Genomic DNA, 22,066 nt, shown 5'->3' with positions numbered 1-22,066 from the left:
TGTATAACATCAAGTTTTGCTGAGTATCTGCGCCATTGCACATGCTTTGCTTTGCCTCCTCTACAGGCAAGGCCTCCCTGAAGCCAGGCTTACATTACCTGCCTCGTGATACTTTCTGCCACTAGCCAATCTTCCCACATTTCTTCTAACCCTTGGATTCTATAGTATCTGCACCCCATTTGAGATTTTGTCTTTAGTCTCAGGTTGCTACTTTCTATTTTAGAAAATGTGATACGTACTCAGTAAAGGAACTTCAGGCAGAAGGTATTCTGAGGCAGTGACTTAGACGTATCTATCCCTCATGTGCCTGACTGAGTGAGTTGACCTTTGAAGGTGCTCAGTACATGCTTCTAACTTCACAGTGAGGCCATATAGCATAAAGGATGGAAACATATTCTGGAGCTAGATGTTTACATTAAATCTGGGCTTGGCCACTTACCATGTGTGATTTGGGGCTGGTCATTTAACCTGTCTGTGCTTCAGTATATTAATCTGTAAAATGATAAGGCTAATAGGAGCTGCCTCGTAGCATTTTAGACGTACATGAGTTAAGATCTAGAAAGCCCTTAGAACAAGTCCTAGCAGATACGAAAGGCTAGTACATATTGCTATTAATATGATGTCTTGTGAATTAGTAAGATATCAAAATTACAGTCTAATTATGGTTAATACATAACATGTATACAGGGATTCAGTTTAATGCCCCAAACAATTCTATTTAGGGACATTCTTCCTTGTGCTTCTTGTCCCCTCTTCCCTCCCTCCCTATTCTGTTTCCCTCCTCATTTTCCTCTTTCCCATTCTTCCTTTGTCCCAACTGTCTTCTTTAGAATTACAAACAGTGGCACATATATTAGGCAGTGTAATAATATGTGAATATTAAGTGCTCATTTAAACACTTTATGAGTTATGAGTACATTATTCTAAAATACAAAACAAAATTCTGTTCCTGTGCATTCCGTCACCATATTAACAACTTACTGTTCAGAAGACACTAGAAGAGGATGAAAGATGCTGTGTGTGCCATGGATACCCCAGTCTGTAAAGGAGACACACAAGTGAAGCAGCAACAACACTGAGTCATTGGTTTGGGAATAGTATTACATCCAGTGTGGTTTTGAAGGACAGAGGAAAGTCACCCAGCCCAGTCTACTGGGAGTATAGGAGACTCTCTTTCTTCTCAAGGTTGACCTATAACCTGTTTACGTTTTGGCCTCTCAGTTTGTGGTGTTAGTGGTTTGTTGATGAATGAGAACATGTAGACACAGTAACCTCTCATAGGTAGCTTTGTTTACAGTCCTAGAAGTGTTCTGGAAAACAGAGATGCCAACCTTCAGGACGTCTTGCATTCGTTATGTTGGCTTTATTTAAGTATTATTTAGGGGAGCACTTTTTTGTTTTCAAAATGATTCATGGACGTGAGCAATTACTTTCTCTGGCATGTGAGTCCTCTGTGCATCTCTTCACTCATAGAGCATCATTTCTTGGTTGGGAGGTTGGAGCTGTAGCTTAGAGCTGAAGTGTTGGGAGACAGTACTCACTGTAGGTCAGTTACAAATGAGATAACACACCCAGTGCAACAGCGCATCATCATCAGAAGCTAGGTCTGTGTTAAGATGCAGCACAATAGGGTTGGCAGCCGACTCTGATTGTGTGTAAAAGGGCCTGCTTGATCCCTTTAGCCAATACTGCATTTGAGGAAGTGCATGTAATGGTTCTGCCCTCGGTCCTATAGATCTTTGCCTGAATCTAGGAATTGCAGGCTTCCGTGCAGGAAATGGAAAAATAAGGTGACTGAAGGCATTTCTCCCTTTAGGACCCTTAGAAATGGTCCTCATATTTCAAAGAAAGGTCAAATAAACTTTTTGTGTCTTATAGCTTTACTTCTTGGCTAATCTGCCTACTGTTCTTTAAAAAAAGAAAAGCGTGCGTGTGCGTGGGTGTGTGCGCGCGTGCATGTTTTGGAGGATTGTGCGATTAGTTTTATTTTGTACAACCCTATACCACCCTGGGGAAGTACCGTTTCCCTAGGTGCCCAGACTGCTCATTCAGAGCCCCAGCCCGCCAAAGCCATCATCTGAGTATGGTTGATTGCATGGACTTGAAGGTGGTAAAAGCAAACTGGCCATCTGTCGGGGGCCCGTGTAGACACATAACAGAGATGATACTGGATAATATTCAGATTGATGTTTTACCCCAAGGGTGGTTGGAGGGGGGTTTGTTTTGCATGTTTTTCAACAGACCTGGTTTAAAAATTCATGGATGCACCTGGTTGTTTGTTCCTGTTCTCTGTTTTTCACATATTGTGGTACAGCCAAAAACCTCCTCAGCAAGAGACTAAATTGGAAAAGGGTTGTATTCAGAGCTTAGAAGAAAATCTGTGCAGTTTTCATGAAAATCACCTAAGCATAGTGCTGTAAACTGAAAAGATGGGGTATTTTTCAGGTCAAGATTCCCAAGAATTAGCAGCACCATGCAGTTTACTTTTCAATCAGTCTTAGAGTAAAACATCCTTTAGCCAAATGCTATATTTGAAAAATGGAAATTTGGGTTGGATCCTATTGCCTTTGAATTCCAAAATGCTCAGAGGTATTTGATGCACTAGATGAGGACAAAAAGAGCCAGAACAAAATGGCACTGTTTTTTTTCCAGTAGGTAATCTTACTGAATCTCTTAGAGTGAAGGTGATAGATCAGTGAGCAAAGTGGTTATCAGATCAAAAAAAAAAAAAAAAAAAAAAAAAAAAGAAAAGAAAAAAGAAAAAGAAAGGTGCTATCTCTTATATGTAAGATTTATTCTCGGTTCAAAGTAAAAATTCCGGTTCAACTGTGGATGAGCCAAATTAAATTTGGTTGGGATCCAGGGAACTCAGTTTCACATCAATTAATCAGTAAAAAGTTTCTATTCCCCATGCTTCTTTGTCTCTGTCTCCCGCTCCCTCCTTTACACCAGGAAAAGTGAAGAAAAATATTTAGCCTCAAGGCTGAGCTTTAATAAACAGAGTGACCTTTACATTTTAGCTCAAAGAAATAAATATAATCTTATAGGTATCATTGACAACTGAGCCTGGGTGGGATGGGACTTAAGGGGAGAAGGCAGCACTAGAATTTACCTTCAGGGAGAAAACAAATTTGATAAGGGGACTGGTGAGAAATGCCGTATGTCAAGAAGATATACATCTTCTTAAAAATCTGTGATCTTAGATATAGAAGCTTGCTGAACTTTCCACAATTTAAAGCTCCCATTTAGTACAAACTTCTTTTGGCTGTTTTTTGGTACCATAGGTTTACCTTGATTTCAGAAAAATCTGAACTGCCAACATATTAATTAATCAATTCTTCACTAGACACAAACAGCACTGACTTGTTTTAAATAACAGGCAATCCTTATACGTTCTACTAAATAAGAACAAAATTTAAGACTAGTGCCAGGATCTAGTGCCAAGAAAAGATCAGTTAAAGATAAAGAATGGTATTTTTGAAAAAGGCAATGCCATATAAAGATATATAGGTTTTGATTGACTAAAATTTGATTTGCCCATAATCTCACTAGAATGTTCCTTTTGCCCCAGAATGATTATGTTATGTTTGAATCAAAAGAGACACTAGAAACTGTATTTCTTTTCCAACCCAGACTTTTAAGAGGTGAAATTACGGCTCAGAGTATCTTTCCCAATGTCCCAGAACTGGACAGTGGCAGAAATGGAGCCTATCCATTTCTATCCTGCTAGATGCTGTTTCCTATCCAGCTAGATGCTGCCTTTCCCCATGACCTCTCCTACAGCTCCCCTACCTTTACAGAACATTCTGATCGGGAACAGCGGACCTCTTTCCTAATCCTATAGTTATAACATTCTTTTTAACTCCCTCATATTGGATAACCTGAGTACTTGTAGCAAACATCTCGCTCCCTACAAATGCCAAAGATAACGTAAAAGTTCATTATTCTAAGGGCTCAGAATAGATGTAGATTTGGTCATCTCTTCAAACAAGAAGGATCATCAAAGCCAGGCCTTCTTTCCACGTCTGTAGCCAGCAACAATATCACCAGATCTGTTCCTCAGTGTTCCCATTCTGATTGTTTTGTTTCTTGTCCTCACAGATAAATTTGAAAGTCCTGAGATTGATCTAAAGCCACAGAAACTGGAAGGAGTTATAAGAGGGAACTAACACCTGCCATGTATCATCTCAGACCAGTAATGTAGATAGTGGATCAGTACTTCCCAAAGTGCATTCGCAGAGTCCTGCTTCTCCAGAACCACCATGAACAAAAACGCTTTCTGTCTTCTAATACATTTGACAGATGTTACAAATCTCCTTCATTTTGATTCAGAACGTGCTTTCTAGAGACTTTATTTAGTAAACCAAAGAAAGGAAATGTAAACATTTTTTTTTCTTTACACTAGTATTTCTCAGATTTACATAACAATTGCATTTTTATAGTATTATAACAATTTTGCTAAGACAATGCTGTACTCCTTGCTTTGACTCCCTTTAATAATCATCATGAACACCTACTCTGTGTAGTGGGCATTTTTAGCCCCATCTCATAGCCGTGGACATAAAGGATCAGACAGAAGAGGTGGTTTCCCACCTCTGCTAAGAAACAGCCCACCTGGGACTCAAAGCTAAGTCTGTATTTTTGTTTCCTACATAGGAGTCTCAATTTAAATACCTGTTCGCTTGAACCATTAATTATTGATGAGTTAAGTGGCTAGGGACTTTTTGAGCACATGCACTTTATTTTAAGGAAAAAAAAATTTAAAAAGAGCATATGAGTTGAGGGAAGTGAGGAATAGCTTCAGTATCTAATGTGCTCCCTGGCCTCGCAATCTGTTGTTTGTTGTCCTGTTTTGAACAGCAACAGTGATGCTATACTTCTCTTTTATTTTAGCTCTGAGTTTATGCTGTTTTCTTTTTCTTATATTAATGACAAGGGCCAACAGAGGCCAGTTTTCAGTGTCGAGAAGTCAACAAAGGGTGAGGTGGAGTGTGGTAAACTGGAAACCATATGACCTCTCTCTGTAGGAGATGACAGCTCTAAAGCTCTTGTTGGTTATGGCCACTTGGGAATAGGGTCTCTGTAAGTCTGGAAATTATTAGAAAATAGGCTGATAAACATTATGCTTTGGGCTAACATTGTCTAAATCAAATGGAAGTTGGGTGCTGGTCAGAGTCAGCTTGGGACCATGGAGTTTTAACCTCTGCATTGCACTGTGCTACTTGCCAAGGGGGGGAAAAATCTCGCTGAAATGATTCTTTTTATCCTGATGGTTTCCTTTGTGGCAGTTCCACATTCTGTGGCTTGAGGAATGTGTTGAACATTGAAAAGGCACATGTGCTCACTTACATCGGCAAGTGTTAAATTGGAGAGACATATGTTTATTCTCCCCTCCTGTTGGATCCTTGAAGAGTGTTGGTTGTCAGATATAGCTATAATTTCCTAAGTGGTATGCTTCTAAAAAGTCTTTTTTTCATAATCTGCAGTACTTAAAAATATGTCTGGAAATAACTATAAAGTATGATTGGAATCCCAGTGGATTGGAATCCTTGTAGTAATGCTTAAATGCCCAGTTTTAGGACTACTTTTAGTTGGTCTAAGATTGTCTGGGTATGTTCCTGACAAACTTTTCTTAGATAAACCATTGCAATAACCTCTCAAGTGAGTTCCTTGACTCCACATTTTCGTCGCTCTTTTTTTTAAATTATATAATGTTTATTTATTTTTGAAAGAGGGAGAGAGAGAGAGTGTGTGAGTGGGGAAGGGGCAGGGAGAGAGAGACACACACACACATGGAACTCGAAGTGGGCTCCAGGCCTCACATTGCCAGCCCAGAGCCCTATGTGGGGCTCAAACTCATGAACCATGAGATCATGACCTAAGCCGATGTCGGACATGTAACCAACTGAGCCAGCCAGGTGCCCCAATGTTTTCTTTTCTCTAACCCAACCTCTTTATTACCTCCACGGTAAAGATTCTAAGTGAGCTATAGTCTTTCTGTTTTCCTGTATTGAATCTGTATGGATGACTCAGAATAAAGAGATTCTCTTGCCATTTAAGTCATAATCCCTTTCCATGGCTAATGAAGCTATGGAACTTGGCTGTAGACTGCTTGACCTAGCTTCTGCCATCCTGAGGGACTGGCTATTTCCTGAACATGTAATGTGTGTTCGCATTTCTCTGTCCTTGCATGCTGACTCCTCTGCCATGAAGTCCTTCCTGCCCCTTATATCAAATACCTACTCAGCCTTCAGAACCTCTTTTAGTGTCACATGCTCTGTGTCTCGTTCCCTCATTCCAAGAACAGGAGCACAGCTGCTTTCCTGTTCCCTCATGTTACTTTGCACATCCCAGGACCTATACACCTGTGTGTTTTCCCACTGAATTTTGTCTGTTGTTTCTGGATCAGAGCTGGGTTGTAGAAAATTTCAGTCTAGTAAGGCATTCAGTGTCTCATTCATCACTTCCTCCCCAGTCTTAAGCCTAGTAGCTAGCACTTGGTACCTAAAACTACCTAAATAAATTAGAAGAAAAAGAAAGAAGGAGAAATAAATGGCTGAATGGTGAGCATCTGGCCACCCCACAAGGAGTAACAATTTTCTCTCTCTCTCTCTCTCTCAAAAAAAAAAAAAAACCCTCTATATTCCAAAAGTCATATTTTTTCTATTCTTGAAATGCCTAAAAAGGGATTCTAAGGATTTTAATTATTGAGAGTATTTTTTATATTTTTATTGAAATATCTTATAAATAAGATTATAATGTTCCATTTAGTGCGTCACTTATCATTTGAATGTAAATTGTACCAAAAAGGAAAAAATGCCGAATTTACATTTTCTCATACGTTTGAGACAAAGTAGGTTAATACTCAATCCCAGCTCATGCTCACTGGATAGAAAGCCTGCTTATTATGTGGTCTCATGTTTAGAATACAGGCCTGGGAATTGGGTCCTTAGCTATGAGCCATAGAAATGCCAAAAAATGCTCTGCATTATCTTGGTGAAATCCTCATACCCTCCCTGCCTAATTTCACCCCCTTGAGATTTGCTTCACTTTCTAGTTGGAATATCTTAATTCGCATTTGTAAAGTGCTATATCATGCTTAAATGGAAACATCGTGTATGTATAAAATCTTCTTAAATAGTAGTTTAACAAATTTGAATCTCTTTGTGAGTGAACTATTTTTTAACATCTTATGATTTACGATAAATGGGTGACAAGAAAGGCTTGCCTGTGAATTGATGGCATAGTAAAAAATGGAGAAATAATGTTTTTTCTGCAGCTTCTTTATTCAGGGAACACAATTCCTGAAATATTGTGCAGTGTAGAGTTTCTAATCTCTTTGGAACTTGTCTTCAAACTTGAAATACTCACCTGGGATCACCCTTGTGTATGTGTTTAGTATGTGCAGAATGATAGTACAGAGTGTTTTCCAGAAACTTAGATAAGGATAGGAAATATGTATAAGCACATTAGGCACTGTTACAAATAGATAATAAGGTAGGAATGGCAATTTATACAAATCAACAAGAAAAAGAGGCACGATCGTGATTTAAAATGGAGAAAAGGGGCGCTTGGGTGGCTCAGGTGGTTAAGCGTTCGACTCTTTCCATGGTCTTGCAGTTTCATGAGTTAGAGCCCCGCATCAGGCTCTGTGCTGACCCTGTAGAACCTGCTTGGGATTCCCTCTCCCTCTCTCTCTTTCTGCCCCTCCCCTGCTCGTGCTGGCTCTGTCTCTTTCAACAATAAATAAACTTTAAAAGTATTTTAAAAATAATAAAATGGAAGAACAAATCCTGAGCTGGATTTCATTATTATTAAAAACTGCTTTGGGGAACATAGGTGGCTCAGTCGTTAAGTGTCTCTTTTTTTTTTCCTTGTTGTTTCAAATTTTTATTTAAATTTCAGTTAACATGCAGTGAAATATTGGTTTCAGGAGTAGAATTCAGTGATTCGTCACTTACATACAACACCCAGTGCTCATCATAAGTGACCTCCTAATACCCATCATCCATCTTGCCCATCCCCCACCCCCTCCCTCCATCAACCTTAAGTTTGTTCACTGTCATTAAGAGTCTTTTATGGTTGTGTTTTGGTGTCGTATCTAAAAATTAATTGCCAAATCCAAGGTCACCAAGATTTTCTTCTATGTTATCTTCCAGAAGTTTTATAGTTGCATGTTTTACATTTAGATCTGTGATCCGTTTGAGTTATTCTTGTGAAAGTGTAAAGCCAGAGGCTGATTTCATTTGTTTGCATGTGGATGTCCAGTTGTTTTAGCTATCTTTTCTCCATTAAATTGTTTTGCTTTAAAATACTAATACTAATAAATAATAAATAATAAAGTGGAGAAAAAATATGAACCAGCAGTCTACCAAATGAGGATATTCAAATGTCTAAACACAAATGACAAAAGGAAGAGAGAGAGGAAGGAAAATTGACTATCATTAGTAATGTGTATTGATGCAAAACATGCCTTTTCACCCAGTCAGCTTAGAAAACATTATAAAAAGAGAGAGAAAAATCTCACGTTGGTAACAGGTACTTCCCAAGACATGCCAAGGAACTATGAATTAGGACTTTCTTTTTCTGAAAGACATTTGGTCATATGAATCGAAAGAAGTTACAGAATTCATGTCTTTGCTCCAAAAATTCTACATTGAGGAAACGACTTGAGGAAATAATAATTGATGTACAGAAATATTAATATACTTTGGCTCATAAGATTATGAACCAGTGAAGTTTGGGTACCTTCTAATAAGGGATACATTACGTAGTGGCTTATCCATACAATCAAATTCTGTGTAGCCAATAAAAAATGATAACACGGAAGAATATTTAATAGCCTAGAAAATGTTTGCAGTGTAGTTTTAAAGTGAGGAAAGCAGGTTAAAAAAGTATCACCTGTACTCTCTCGCTTTATAAATCTCTTTTCTCTCTCTCTTTTTCTGTCTCACCCCCTGTGCTTTCTTCTCCTCCCCCATTTGTATCTTTGTGTGTATCTGTGTTTGCATAGAAACAAAGATTGGGAAAGCAGATATCAAAACATTAGTGATAATTATCTCTGCCTAATGATGATTGAGTGATTTTTCTTTTCTTTCTCCTAAGTATGTTTTAAGGGCATTTTTCAAAATTTACTGTAATGCATACATGTTAATTCTTGCTCATATTTGAAAAAAATTACTAAGTTTTAAAAAAAGATGAATAATAATAAAAAAACCCCAACATGTTCATACCATTGGCACATGCATATTTAGCACACACTAGACACCTGCCAAGTAGGTTAAAAACCTGTACTCCTATTATCTTTGTCTTTATCCTTTTCTTCTGAGTTGAAGGAATTAGGTCCAGGACCAGCTGTTTGTGAATTGAAGAGAGACCAGGTTTGAGGGGCTCCCCAGTAGCAAGACTGAGCTGCAACTTTATAGTTAAAAGTGTGGCCTTTAGAGGAAAAGAACATGATTGGTGGGGATACTAACGAAGAACTGTTAGTCTTGTCAGCTGTTCCACAGAGGCTGAAGCAAGTAGAGAGTGTCTAAGAACTGGGAGGTAGTCACTCACTATTTCACAGGTGAGGCTTCGCTTAGTGATCAATATATTTGGGTAAGGTTTCCAGAAAAACATAAATTTGCTTTAAGACAGGTTTAACTTGGGAAATTCATTCCTAATTTAATAAATATATGTCATTGGGAGAATTATTTAGACTGAAGGTGGAAGAGAGGTTTCTATTATATTAGCAAGAGCCTGTCTGACAGTGGAAGGCTGGGGGTGGGTTAAGAAAAATGGTCTGACTTCAGAAAACTATTTCATGTTCAGCAGAGAGCTCGGCACACTTCAGTAGTTCTAGAAAGCATTATTATATCATAGCAAAATGAATTAATTGAGATATATTTTCATGACCCCGAGTTTCAGAGAAAGGTAAGTAAAGGATATGTGGTGTAATTCTGTTAAGGAATGTGTGGGTCTACCCATGTGTTTGAAGATTTTTTTTTTCTCTCATTAAATGTAGTAACTGTTTTTTTTTTTCTTTTGTTTGTTTTTAATTTGCTTGGTTACCTACTTTTGGAATAATGTTTTGAGGGTTTCAGATAAATCTTTGTCCCACTAGGTTGACTTGTAATTTATTGCCCAAACAATACATTTTTGGGTGTCAATAATAATATTTATGATGATACAACATGACTAAACCAGGACTGTCTAGGACGAAATCTGTCCAGGACATATGTTCACTCTCCCTGGGATCCATTCAGAGAAAGCCAAACTGGCTGTGAACTGTCATATGGTCAAAGCAGCTCTGAAATCAAGATCAGCCAACTTTGTAAATGGTAGTGTCTTTATAGGTGTATTCAACTCATCACATATCTGAATCCCAGTCTAAAAGTACTTTGGTACAGTCACAAAAGAGAATTGCACCGTTATAATTGGATCGTATGGTAGCACCTTGATTAAAGAATCAGTCTAATTGTTAAGCGTGGTAACTTCTGAGCAATTGTGATGACAAGACTCGTAAATGATGTTGGCACAGACCCGTAAAAGATCATGTGGTTTGCAGAAGTTCTATGATGGCAAGATTTGTGTTCTTTTTGAACACTTTTTTAGAGCCCTTTTGTTCCTTTTGAATTGGGGTGCTGAGAAATACCACTGAAGTCAAGAGAGTTGACTTTGTGGTTATTTTCTTAAAGTGTGGATTCCCTGTTGGTAGTATCTTGGAGCAGATGAGTGTTTTACAGAGTTGGCATAGTATCAGTAGAAATTGAGTTATGCAGCAGGATGCGTATAAAATAAAAAAACATAAAATAAAAATTTTGGATGGTTTTACACAGGCCTGCACCATGATAAAAATTGAAATTTCTGTATGTGTCTGAGACACATTTACCATTCATCCATTCACCCTCAGACACAAATGGTCTTGTGTTGTTTTTGTTAGTCCGAGGTTACCTAAAAGTCACTTGTTTTTTTAAGACCCGAGAGAACAGTAAGTATCTTGGTTTCAATTGCTAGGTTATATTGTAATTAGTATTGGTGCTTTTGTTGTTGACATGAAGAGACAAAGACTATTTTGCTCCTAAGAAACTCATTTTTTAAAAAGTATCGTATCCTTAATTAAATGATGAGACTGTAATACCTAGATATGGGCTCCCTTAATAAAGACTTAGTTATGCACACTCTAATGGACATTTAACAGATTTATCCCTCTGTAATTTAATCTGGATAATTTATACACCCTAAAAAATCCACAGCCTGGAATTCTGTGACCTTGGGTCTCTTGATGTCTCTGTGACTAACAATAAAATTCATTTGGTCTTCAATAAATATTCACCTTGAAGTGATACCAGATTAGGAATGTACTGCGTTCAAAAAGTTTAAGGTAGCTGAAACCCAATGAAAAATCTGACAACTTCAAATTATCTGTATGTCAAATATGCTCTGATCACAAGAAGACCTTAGTATTCATATTGAATATAACAATAATTACAAGCTTTGAATCATATTCTCCTTTTAATTTTAAGTGACAAATTGTGCAGAAAATAGTTGTCATCATGTATCTCCAAAATGGCTGCCACCAATTCTTGCCACTCTTTCCTCTGTATAAGTATTCTTCCTCCCTGAAGAGGTGGAGTTATTCCCCACCCTGCCTTTACATCTCACCCAGAATTGGTGACTTGTTTATCCAATAGAACGTGGCAAAATGGATGTGCTGGGACTTCTGAAGCCAGGTCATAAGAAGCATTGCACCTTCCACTTGAGTCTCTTGAATTACTTGCTTTTGGGATACTCACACTTTGAGGAAGCTGGTCACCAATTAAGAAATCCAAGAATGATGAAAATTCAATGCTTTGTGAAGTTCAGACAAGATGGAGAGAATGCCCTTCCATGTAGAAAGAGAGAGATGCTAAGGCCAATTACACGAATGAAGAAGCCATCTTGGAAGTAGAACCACCGGTTCCAGACTCACTGTTGACATCATGTGGCTTTGAAACCAACTACCTTGCTGAGCTCTTCCCGAATTCCTGACCCACAAAACCATGAGCAAAATAAATAGTTGTCTGAAGCCACAGTTTTGAGGTACTTTGTTATACAGCAGTAAATAAGTGGAACAGAGACCCTTTTCTCTTTAATATAGTGTACCCGTTCTGCTATTTATGAGTATGCATTTTCAAGTGGAATTAACCTGAGATATAGAAGGGCCTAGAAAATGCAGTCTTGGGGGGAAAAACCACATCATCTTAGAACACTGCACTGCTATACCACCTGCTCTGAAGGAAAGGAAGAAAGTAGGGAGGAAAAGCAGCAGATCGTGTAATTACCCCCAGGGGCATGTCGATTAAGCATATTCACCATTTTCTCCCTCTAAAAAACAACTCGAAATGATCAGTGTCTGTCGTTAAATAATTGAAGACCTAAGGAAAAAAAATTTACATGAAGCAGATCTCTGTGTTAACAGGAGGCACTTCTTCCTGGATGTTCCCTTTCCGCCCCATCTTCCTGGGAGCTCTGCAGTGATGCTGCAGGGGAGATTCTCACTTCACTAATCTGCAAATCCTGTTTGAGAGAAACCCCTGGTGGTCTCCACAGTCTTCTCAGGAAAGCTTTAATAGCCAAACGCATTAGCAGGGTCTCGTGTGGCTGAGACCTCATTAATCTTCCCCGATCCACCCTGGTATATTTGCCCATTTACCATGAAGCATTAATAGAAGTAAGTAAAACTGAAACATGCTTGTCAGGATGATGGTACGGTAAAGCAAGGGATGAAGAATGTGGGCACATTCTGTTCACTCGTTTTTAGGATAGATTCATTCGTATGGGCTCTTCTTTTCATTCTCTTGACTTTCAACTTGACATTTATTCAAACTCTAAAATCAGATGCACAAGTTAGAGATTTAACCAAAAATGGTGTGTCCCTCACCTAAATCAATGTTAAAATATACCGATAGCTTCTCTTTCTTGCTCTCTCTTCCTCCCCACCTCTTCTCCTTTTATCGTTTCTGGTGGAATAAAGAGATTTCTTATCATTAAATGAACATCATTTCTTGTAGAGTTTCCCAGGAGCAAAGAAGATGAATGTCCGTTTCTCCCAGCATCACTCCTCTGTCTGATAGCAGCTAACATTTTAAAATGATGTAACCTTTTGGCATTTATAGATCTTTGGGGATTTAAGAGAGAAGTTACTCTGGGACTTGTAATGACCATGGAAGTGTGTTCTGATTGAGTTTGAGTGGAGGCTATGGGATAATGCTGGAATTTTGAAGGAAGCTCAAATATTCTCAAGGTATTTAATCAGTCTCCATAGTGGCTGCAATACTAAAAATATCTCTCAAATTTGTCCATCATTCTCTTCCTTTAAAATCTTATTTTTTAAATGTTTTTACTTATTTTTGAGACAGAGAGAGATAGAGCATGAGCAGGGGAGGGGCAGAGAGAGAGGGAGACACAGAATCTGAAGCAGGCTCCAGGCTCTGAGCTGTCAGTACAGAGCCTGATGCGGGGCTCGAACTCACGGAGTGTGAGATCATGACCTGAGCTGAAGTCGGACGCTTTAACTGACTGATCCACCCAGGTACCCCTAAAATCTTATTTTTTAAGAACCAGATGATACAATGCTAACTGTTCATGAATATTCCATATTCCCTCCTTTCCCCTTTGTATGACAATAGCTATTTCTCTGGCAAAATGACTTCATTTTTTAGGTGCCAATGAGTCATATGATCTCTTTATCATAAAATCAGTTACACTGTTAACAATTTTTATTGGCTTTAGCATAAATTTCCTCGAGAATCTACTTGTGAGGGAAATGTTTGTTTCCCCACCTGTGCTATGATTAAGTCAGACCTTGTTTGCTCATTTCTGTCATTTTTTTCTAACCTATACTTGTGATAAAGCATAAAACCAGTCTTCCGGAGGAGTGATGCTAGAAGGGTGAGAAAAGAAGGCCAGGGTCATTATGAAAAATCTGAGTGTGAAGCAGGTCTGGGTATTTTGATTTCATAGATTTGTATTTACAGCCAAAACATTACCTTTATTTCTTCAGGAATATCTCATCAGTCATTTTGTTATTGAGAGTCTCCATTACCTAACTCCTAATTGCTTATTGCCAACCCCCTTTCCTCATCTAGGCAGTATTTTTGTGAGATACTTAAAATATAGTCCATCTCTCTCTCTCTCTCTCTCTCTCTCTCTCCTTCCTTCCCCCCTTCCTTCCTCTCTCCTCCTCCCCTCTCTTGAACTCAACTCCCACATTTTTATAAAACATACAGTACTAAATGTGCCATTCTTTGTGAAGTACTAATATTAACATTAGCATAAAACTTAGCATTGCTTTTACACAGATGAACTTAATCTATACATAAACCCTTGCAGCATATGCCATAGACAGCTTTACCACTGACTAGCTGTGTGACCTTGAACTAATCACCTCATTTCTCTAAGCCTCATTTCCTCATGTGCCAAATGGACATAGTATCTACCTGAAGTATTTTTAAACAATTTAAGGAAGTAATATTTTAATGGCTTAGTAGAGTGTCTTGTACACAACAGATACTCAGTAAGTGTAAACTTTTTTTATATAGTGTTACTACTCTCAACAAGAGAACAGGCTCATAAAAGATTAAAGTGAGCTATGAGCTTTTCAGAGTGGCATAACTGATACATAGCAGAGATGAAACTCAAATCCATCTTTGGAGTCAGACCCCTTGTTATTTCCTGTGATTATAATTTATGTTTATAGTTTGTTTTTCGTTCTTCTCGTGACATGAATGACCTTCACAACATGTACTCTCTTTCTTTGTTTTTTTTCTGAGAAAGTACACACATTCACAGCAACATTGACTGGGGTCAGGCTTAGGACTTGATCATGACTTTTCACATGGAAAACAGATCTGTGGTTCACGATCCCTATGCTCAGCCCTGGAGATCAACCTGTCCGTGTACATGAACATACGTTTCCTTTGTAGGACGATTAGTTTCATCCACGGTAATGGAAGCAGATTCTTGCCATGAAATGGTGTTTTTTAGTTTGATATTCTCTCAGTTGAGTCAAAGGAGAGAATTATGTTCAGTAGTTCCAAGAGAAATAAGAACTCAATCGTAGGCTTTTTTTCTTGAATTGTCTTCCAAGGAGTGTAACCTATACATTGTCATTCCCAGTGAACATCATTAATTTCTTGTGTACTCTACACGGTTGGGCACAAGGAGCACAGTTTATTGTTACGTAATAATTAAGAACTGGAGTTTTCTGACAAGGCTAGTAATAGATGTATGAAGGACTGGAATTATAATATTCTATATACTTCTTGAAAATACTTTTTGCCCCTAAAAAGTCAAAGCCTTTGGGTCCGCATTAAGAACAATAAAATTGAGGGGTGCCTGTGTGGCTTAGCGGGTCAAGTGTCTGTTACTTGATTTCTGCACCAGTCATGACCTGGTGATTCTCGGGATTGAGCCCCCATGACAGGCTCTGTGCCGACAGAACAGAGCCTGCTTGGGATTCTCTCCCTTCCTCTCCCTCTGTCCATCCCCTGCATGTGCATGCTCTTTCTCTCTCCACCCCTGCTCTCTCAACATAAACAAACTTAAAATAAAAGTAAAATCACAGAATAAACTGTTTAGAATATAATGCCACAGTTTTCCTGCAATTTCATTGAATCAACTTTCAGGTCAGGAGTAAACGGTCTGTTGCCCAAATGTTCTCTTGGCCTCTTAGTATTTAATGACCGTACTTTGTGTTAATGAACATGGATTGTGCGTTAGAGGAGCTTCACTGAGCTTGGGAGGGGGGCCGGTGGGTAGGAGTCGGATTGTATACTGAGTCCACCTTTCTACAGATTCTATCAGTGTATACTTATTTGAACTTTTTTTTTTTCTGTTTAATCACTTCCCTCTCCTTTTCTTGCTGTTGTTTGTACTTCAGTGACTTCCTTTTCATGGGTCACTCTAGGATCCTGTATAGCTTTCCCTAACACTGTCCTCCAAATGGCAGCCACTTGGTAAGCACTTATTGTTGTCACTCTCCACTCATCTGGTAAGGATAAATGCTCAGCTCGCCTTGGGAAAAGGCAGCTTTTCCACCTATATTGATAGCACATCATTTACCTGCTCCGATTCAATTTTACCTAATTTGTTTTTAATATTGAAGCCAGAGGTTTGCAAATAGCCTCTTATAGTGTTTATAGATAGATTCTTGTTTCAATACAGTGGTTAGGTAACTGGAGTGCCCAATCGCTACTATCAGTATTTTTTTTTTGTCATTGTCATTATCATTATGGAAAGTATTTGTTTTGCACCTGTGATACAGGCGTCTAAATCTCAGTTAAGCCTTAAGCAAAGCAAGAGAGATATCCCCAGTATATTACCTCTTCATGATTAGAGTCCATGAACGACAAGGAGTAGACAAATGAGCAAACAAATAGTGAACAACACCTAAAATAAATACTTTGTGCTTTAGGACCAGAGGAATGGTAGGAACAGGTGTATTCCTGGAGGTGGTGAAATTGCCCCTTATTAACTACCACTTTGTCTAAATGGGTAAATGATGGAATTCCAAGAACAACACATCTAGGAGAATGTGGAAAACTAAATAGTAGGGGGATGTCCTCAGTAGGCACCTGGAAGAATCAGAAGGCTGCCAGGCAGACTTTTGTAGAATTACATCATGTAGCCATATGTTGAGTCTGAAGCAAGTCAAAGAGAATAAAGATGTATTTAATTTCTGATGACACTGAGTTGTCAGAAGGACTAATACCAAAAAAAGAGAGAAGTGACATATTTTAAATCTATAAATTGTATTTCGTGTTCATTTGTCACCTCTAGGAAAAGCAAATAAAGTTTCTTCCTTCTCCCAAAGTGGATGATGAATGATTGCTTAGGGTTGGGTGGCGGGAGCCTGTGTCACTGTTATTGACTTTCTATGGAAAACAATTCATCTACAGATGCAGTCAGCGTGGTGTGTGTGCACACCCAGCAAGGCATACGTAAACTGGTTCTAATCATTCACGGGCTGATCTGAACAGAGAATAATTACTCTCCTGTTAAAGACAGGCTCTTCCCCTTGTCTCTACCGTCCTTACCTCCAAGTACAAGAGCAAGGATTTGTTTGAGAGGACTCAGACTCATAATGTCACTGGGGTCCATGGACTGCATTCAGCCAAAGTCAGGTATGAAAAGAACCTACTCATTTACACACTCATTTATTCATTCATTTGTTTATTTACAAAGATCTATGGACCTACTATGGACCAAGCTTTATGCCAGCCAAACAAGGTCCTCTCTGGTTAGAGAACTGACTTGAGGAGCTGTACAAAGTTTAGATTCATGCCTTTTACAAGGTCCTCCTAAAATTCCCTCATTATGATCCTATTCTAGAATGCAGAGGATTAAACATTAAAAGCCAAAAGGGGCCAGAGAGCCAGCATAAACCAGCAAAACCAGGGATCATTGAACATATTTAAGAAATATAATCTGTTGAGGCACCTGGGTGGCTCAGTCAGTTGAGCATCCAACTCTTGATTCCATCTCAGGTCATGATCTCATGGTTCATGTTTGATCAGGTCATGATCTCATGGTTCATGGGTTTGAGCCCCACATCAGGCTCTGCCTGCACTGACTGAGTGGAGCCTAAGTGGGATTCTCTGTCTCCCTCTCTCTCTGCCCCTCCTCTACTCATATGTACAGGCATGTACTCTCTCTCCCTCTCAAAATAAATAAACTTAAAAAAAGAAGTGCAATCTGTTATTTTTTGAGGAGTATTAAGTAACTTGAAGGTATTATTTTGATAATATTTCCTAGGAGAACACCTTTTTGAGGAGATAGAACTTTATTTATAAATGCCATCATTTATGTCTAAAGATTGGATCACATTTATTTTTACATTGTTTCTTTTTCTCAAATAGGTTAAACGTTTTTCTATTTAGATGTTGCTTAAATTCATTATTTACTTCTCAACTTATTTACTTGTAATAACCTTCAAAAGGATACCATAAATCTCAACCCATTTGAATAAATTACTAAAAAAATTTGAATTTAATGACTGAAATAATAGGATTCTATGTATTCAGTTAACAGTAAATTGTCAAGTACTTATCGCTACTCAACCACTGCACTGATTGTAACCTAATTATGTTGAAGGCTATGATTAAGTAATTGAAATATTTTATACACAATGGTACATACTCGTGTGTGGATATGCATTTGTGTGTTTCTGGTTCAGTTAGAAATGAACATAGGCCATTATATTAAGTGGGAAAACCCACTACATCCATGATATTATATATAGATGCGAATAAAGAAGTAGAGGGAAGCACACACATGGTTTGACTTGTTCAAGGAACAGGGTCATGAGCAATTTATTTTTCTTTTATTTTAAATTCTTCTGCAGCCTTACAAAGTTGTTTGTGCAATAAAAATGGCTAAATAAAAACGGGTCCAGATTGACCTGTTTGTTTTGCCTGGATTTGAGCAGAGATTTGAGAGAGGAACCACTGGAAGGTTTGTGTCATACAGATACACCTATGAATCTTACAGGGGAGAATTTCCTGACATCTTCCATCATTTCCAAAATGTCAGATTTTCAGATAGGGTTTCAGGTGAGGACTGGAGAGAGAAGCTGAGATTTGGGTCTATATACTTTTAGCATTCGGAATAAAAAACCAAGGGGGTCAGGAGTTTTGTTTATTTAATATTAAGTATCCTTGCGTTTGAAAATGCTTGTGTTATTCTATCTCCCCTCAGCCAGTATTATCTGGAATATCTCATATGATCTCATGACTTACACCATGAGTGAGTCTCAAAAATATTTTAGATGACACATGAAAATCAGCTTGATTTGAGGATATTCTGTAGGCCTACTGTTTTTATTTGGATGAAACAGTCTGCCAGGGGAAGCAGGTGGTGCAATCTGCTCTCATGGGAAGAAAGGAAAACATATTTTGGTTGACAGGGGAATAGAAAGTCAGAGGAGGAAAAAAAAAAATCACCTTGCCTGAGACAATGGCCGCTCTACAGAATCGATCCTCTTCATACTATCATGGAAATTACTTTCTGGCGGTAGAGCCGAAAGGTTGTTATGTATTATTGTCGACTGTGGTTGGAGACACAAAGCAGTGTGATCATTTGATGACTTATTTGTTATTTGGAAAATGACAGCTTTTATGTGCCAATAAATGTGAAATCACCTGCAAGTATTCTTGTGAATTTAGGAACCATCTGAATGTCCTTTCTTAGTGCATAAGGTAGAGTTTAATGAAGCCACGTGACTTGTACTCAGTCGATTATCTGGCAGTTCTGTCTCTGCCATCTGATGAGGGAACCCTGTCCGCTTGGTGAGTGCAAGACAGAGAGGCTCGTGTAACTTTGTCAGAATTTCTGGTTGGTGGACAGCGGCTTCCCCGGAACATTGAAGGAGGCAATTAGTCTCCAGTTTTAGGTGTGCTTTTCATCTTGTGCAGAGTGTGGCTGACGGCCACAGCATCCCGCTTACTCCACCACGTCCCTTTTTCTCCTCCAACAAGGGTGGGTTGAAGGAATAGCAAGGAGCTTTAAATTCGTCCTGGGTTACAGAAACACAATCCAGGCTGAGTGTGTCTGGTGTGCGGTGGTCATGTGCCATTGGCGGTGACAGGACACCACTTGCAAAGATGACGCTGACTATTCTGAGGTTTTAATATGATTGCCTCCGCACGCTTGAGAAAGCCCCATGTGTTTGATCTTTTATGACATGACCCTATTTTTTTTTTCCTTTTCTTTCCTCTCTCTTCTTTTCCTGGAACTGCTGCGTCCTCAGCTGGCAGTCTTTAAACCCTGGGCTGCAGTGATTTCTCTTCATACGACCACACATTAAGCATATCTTTCATGCTTCTCTGAACCAAACTCAGAAAGTGCCAATTAATAAGTTGATGGGGAACAAGTTAATGGGTAGCATTAAGGCCACCTGTCTGGAGGCATTAGGTGTGCACGTTGACTGAGTGAAAGGAGACCTGCAGAGAGCCGGGAATGAGGTACTTTATCACGCATTCCTAGAGGCATAAAATGAGAGAATAAAAGTCCGTTTTCAGGGCAGCCCCTCCATCTTGTTGCTCTTGTGGATTGTTCACACTGCTCTGGCCAGGGTTAACCATCCTCACGAGAAAGGACAAAGCATCTGAAGCTGTGAGTGTTTACACATGTAAAGCATATTTCTTGGTCAGTAGGCTAAAGATTGAGAAGAACATCCGATACTTTTCCATGGCACTTCCATTCATATCTGCTCCAACTATTCTGGGCATCTTTCTATTGGACGTGACTGGTCTGAGAACTCTATTCATTCATTCATTCATTCATTTGTTCATGTATACATTCATTCATTTATCCATTTATTTATTCATTCATTCATTTGGAAAGTACTCACTGAGTTTATAAAATACACTGGGCCTTACTCTAGCTGCTGGGAGTATACTTGTGGGGGAGGAAAAGAGAGGAATATCACAGATCCCTGTTCTCATTGAGTTGATGTACTAGTAGGGAGTATGTAGATGAGAAGCAAAATAAATCAGCAAATTATAAAATAGGTTTAAAGGTGATAAAATCTGGCCTTTATACAATTTCCAGAGGGGGATTTAGAAAGCTCAGCCTTTGAGTCAAGACTCAGAAAATCAGATTAAAGGTAGGAGGACACAGAATATTGTTGGTGTGAATAAGAGGGCTTATGATTAGAGGAAAAAAGGAATGGGCCCCATCCTCTTTCTCTTTCTTTCCACCTTAACCACAGCAGACTATGACAAGTCTTGAATGGAAAGTAGACAAGGCCCAGTAGGAAAGAGGGCTGAGGTTAGGGGAACAGTAGGGCATATTTCAGATTAAGGACATAACCTTGAGAAAATACAAGGAGACCCATAGAAGACAATAAAATGCACTTCATTCTTTCCTCTCCCTTTCAGCTTGTCTGCCTCTTTGATTTTTTAGTGAAAACAGTTTCATGGCATTGGTCCAGGAGAACAAAGCGACAGAGCCAATGTCCTTGTTTAGCCAAGCATTCTTTAGTCCTTCCTGCTGTCTTACCGAACTGTTAGCTTCTTTCTTTAGTTTTTGTAAGTTTGGAAACTTAACGTTTTGTTGTCTTCTTTCCCCAACAATTCTCGGCTGCAGATCATGTTACTCACAGACCCGGAGATTGAGAGCAGCTTACTGATCAGCTCAGATGAAGGGGCCACCTACCAGAAGTACCGGCTGAACTTTTACATTCAGAGCTTGCTTTTCCACCCCAAGCAAGAGGACTGGATTCTGGCATACAGCCAAGACCAAAAGGTGAGCATAATTACCTCATTCGAGACAACAGTGCCTGGTTTTCCAGGGGATGGACCACGAGTTGATTGTCTCTACCTTTCTTCTCGGCAGTGACTTTTGTTCTGTGCAGTAGCCTGAACTCTGAACCAGGGGGTCGGGAGCAGCAAGGAGGATTTCAAGGTGCTTGCTTGAGCTGTGTAAATATCTGAAATAACATACAAGGGAAGAGCCTGACACTAAGGAAGACATGGTGGAGAAGCAGTTATTAATAGACACCATGGGCCATCAGGGGCTCCTACCCCCCATGGAATTTGAGACAGTGTTTTGTGCATGTGGAGATGTGAGCATTTTTCTGGATTAAGAGCCCAGAGCTTTTTTTCAGAGCCTTCTTGGGAAGGAAAACTCTAAAAAGGTGAAGAACACTAGTGATTTGATAAAACAGTGAGAGACATGGCCAGAGGAGCAGTGATAATGTTCATAGAGGACATTATTCAGAACCAAGTCATTTCACGCTGACAAGACAAGTCTGTCTTCTCTTGGTGGTTGTGCTGAAGGAGAGGTCTACTTTTTAAGAACATTGACTGAGGTTGTGCTAGTGTGTGTGTGTGTGTGTGTGTGTGTGTGTGAGAGAGAGAGAGAGAGAGAGAGAGAGAGAGAGATGTGTATATATTTTATGGGATATATACTATATACTACACATACACTATAAAATATCTCTAGTCCCTGCTTTTAAGAAGCTTAAATTTTCAGGTAGAATATAAGGTGAGCAACAGCAGATACAATTAAAGAAACAAAGGATTTACAGGCAAATATGAGA

At 39.0% G+C, this 22,066-nt stretch overlaps 1 protein-coding gene across 1 annotated transcript in view; it reads left to right on the top strand.

Annotated features, from left to right (window-relative positions):
• Window positions 1-22,066, top strand: part of LOC125933157 (VPS10 domain-containing receptor SorCS1) — a 236,252-nt gene that overhangs the window by 27,619 nt on the left and 186,567 nt on the right. The window contains exon 3 of the mRNA XM_049646013.1: window positions 21,112-21,270. Within this exon, the coding sequence (XP_049501970.1) occupies window positions 21,112-21,270 (159 nt within the window). The remainder of the gene's footprint in view (window positions 1-21,111; window positions 21,271-22,066) is intronic.

Source organism: Panthera uncia, chromosome D2 (genome assembly GCF_023721935.1).
Source record: "Panthera uncia isolate 11264 chromosome D2, Puncia_PCG_1.0, whole genome shotgun sequence".
Lineage (NCBI taxonomy): Eukaryota > Metazoa > Chordata > Mammalia > Carnivora > Felidae > Panthera > Panthera uncia.
This window is presented reverse-complemented; position numbering and strand designations above follow the sequence as displayed.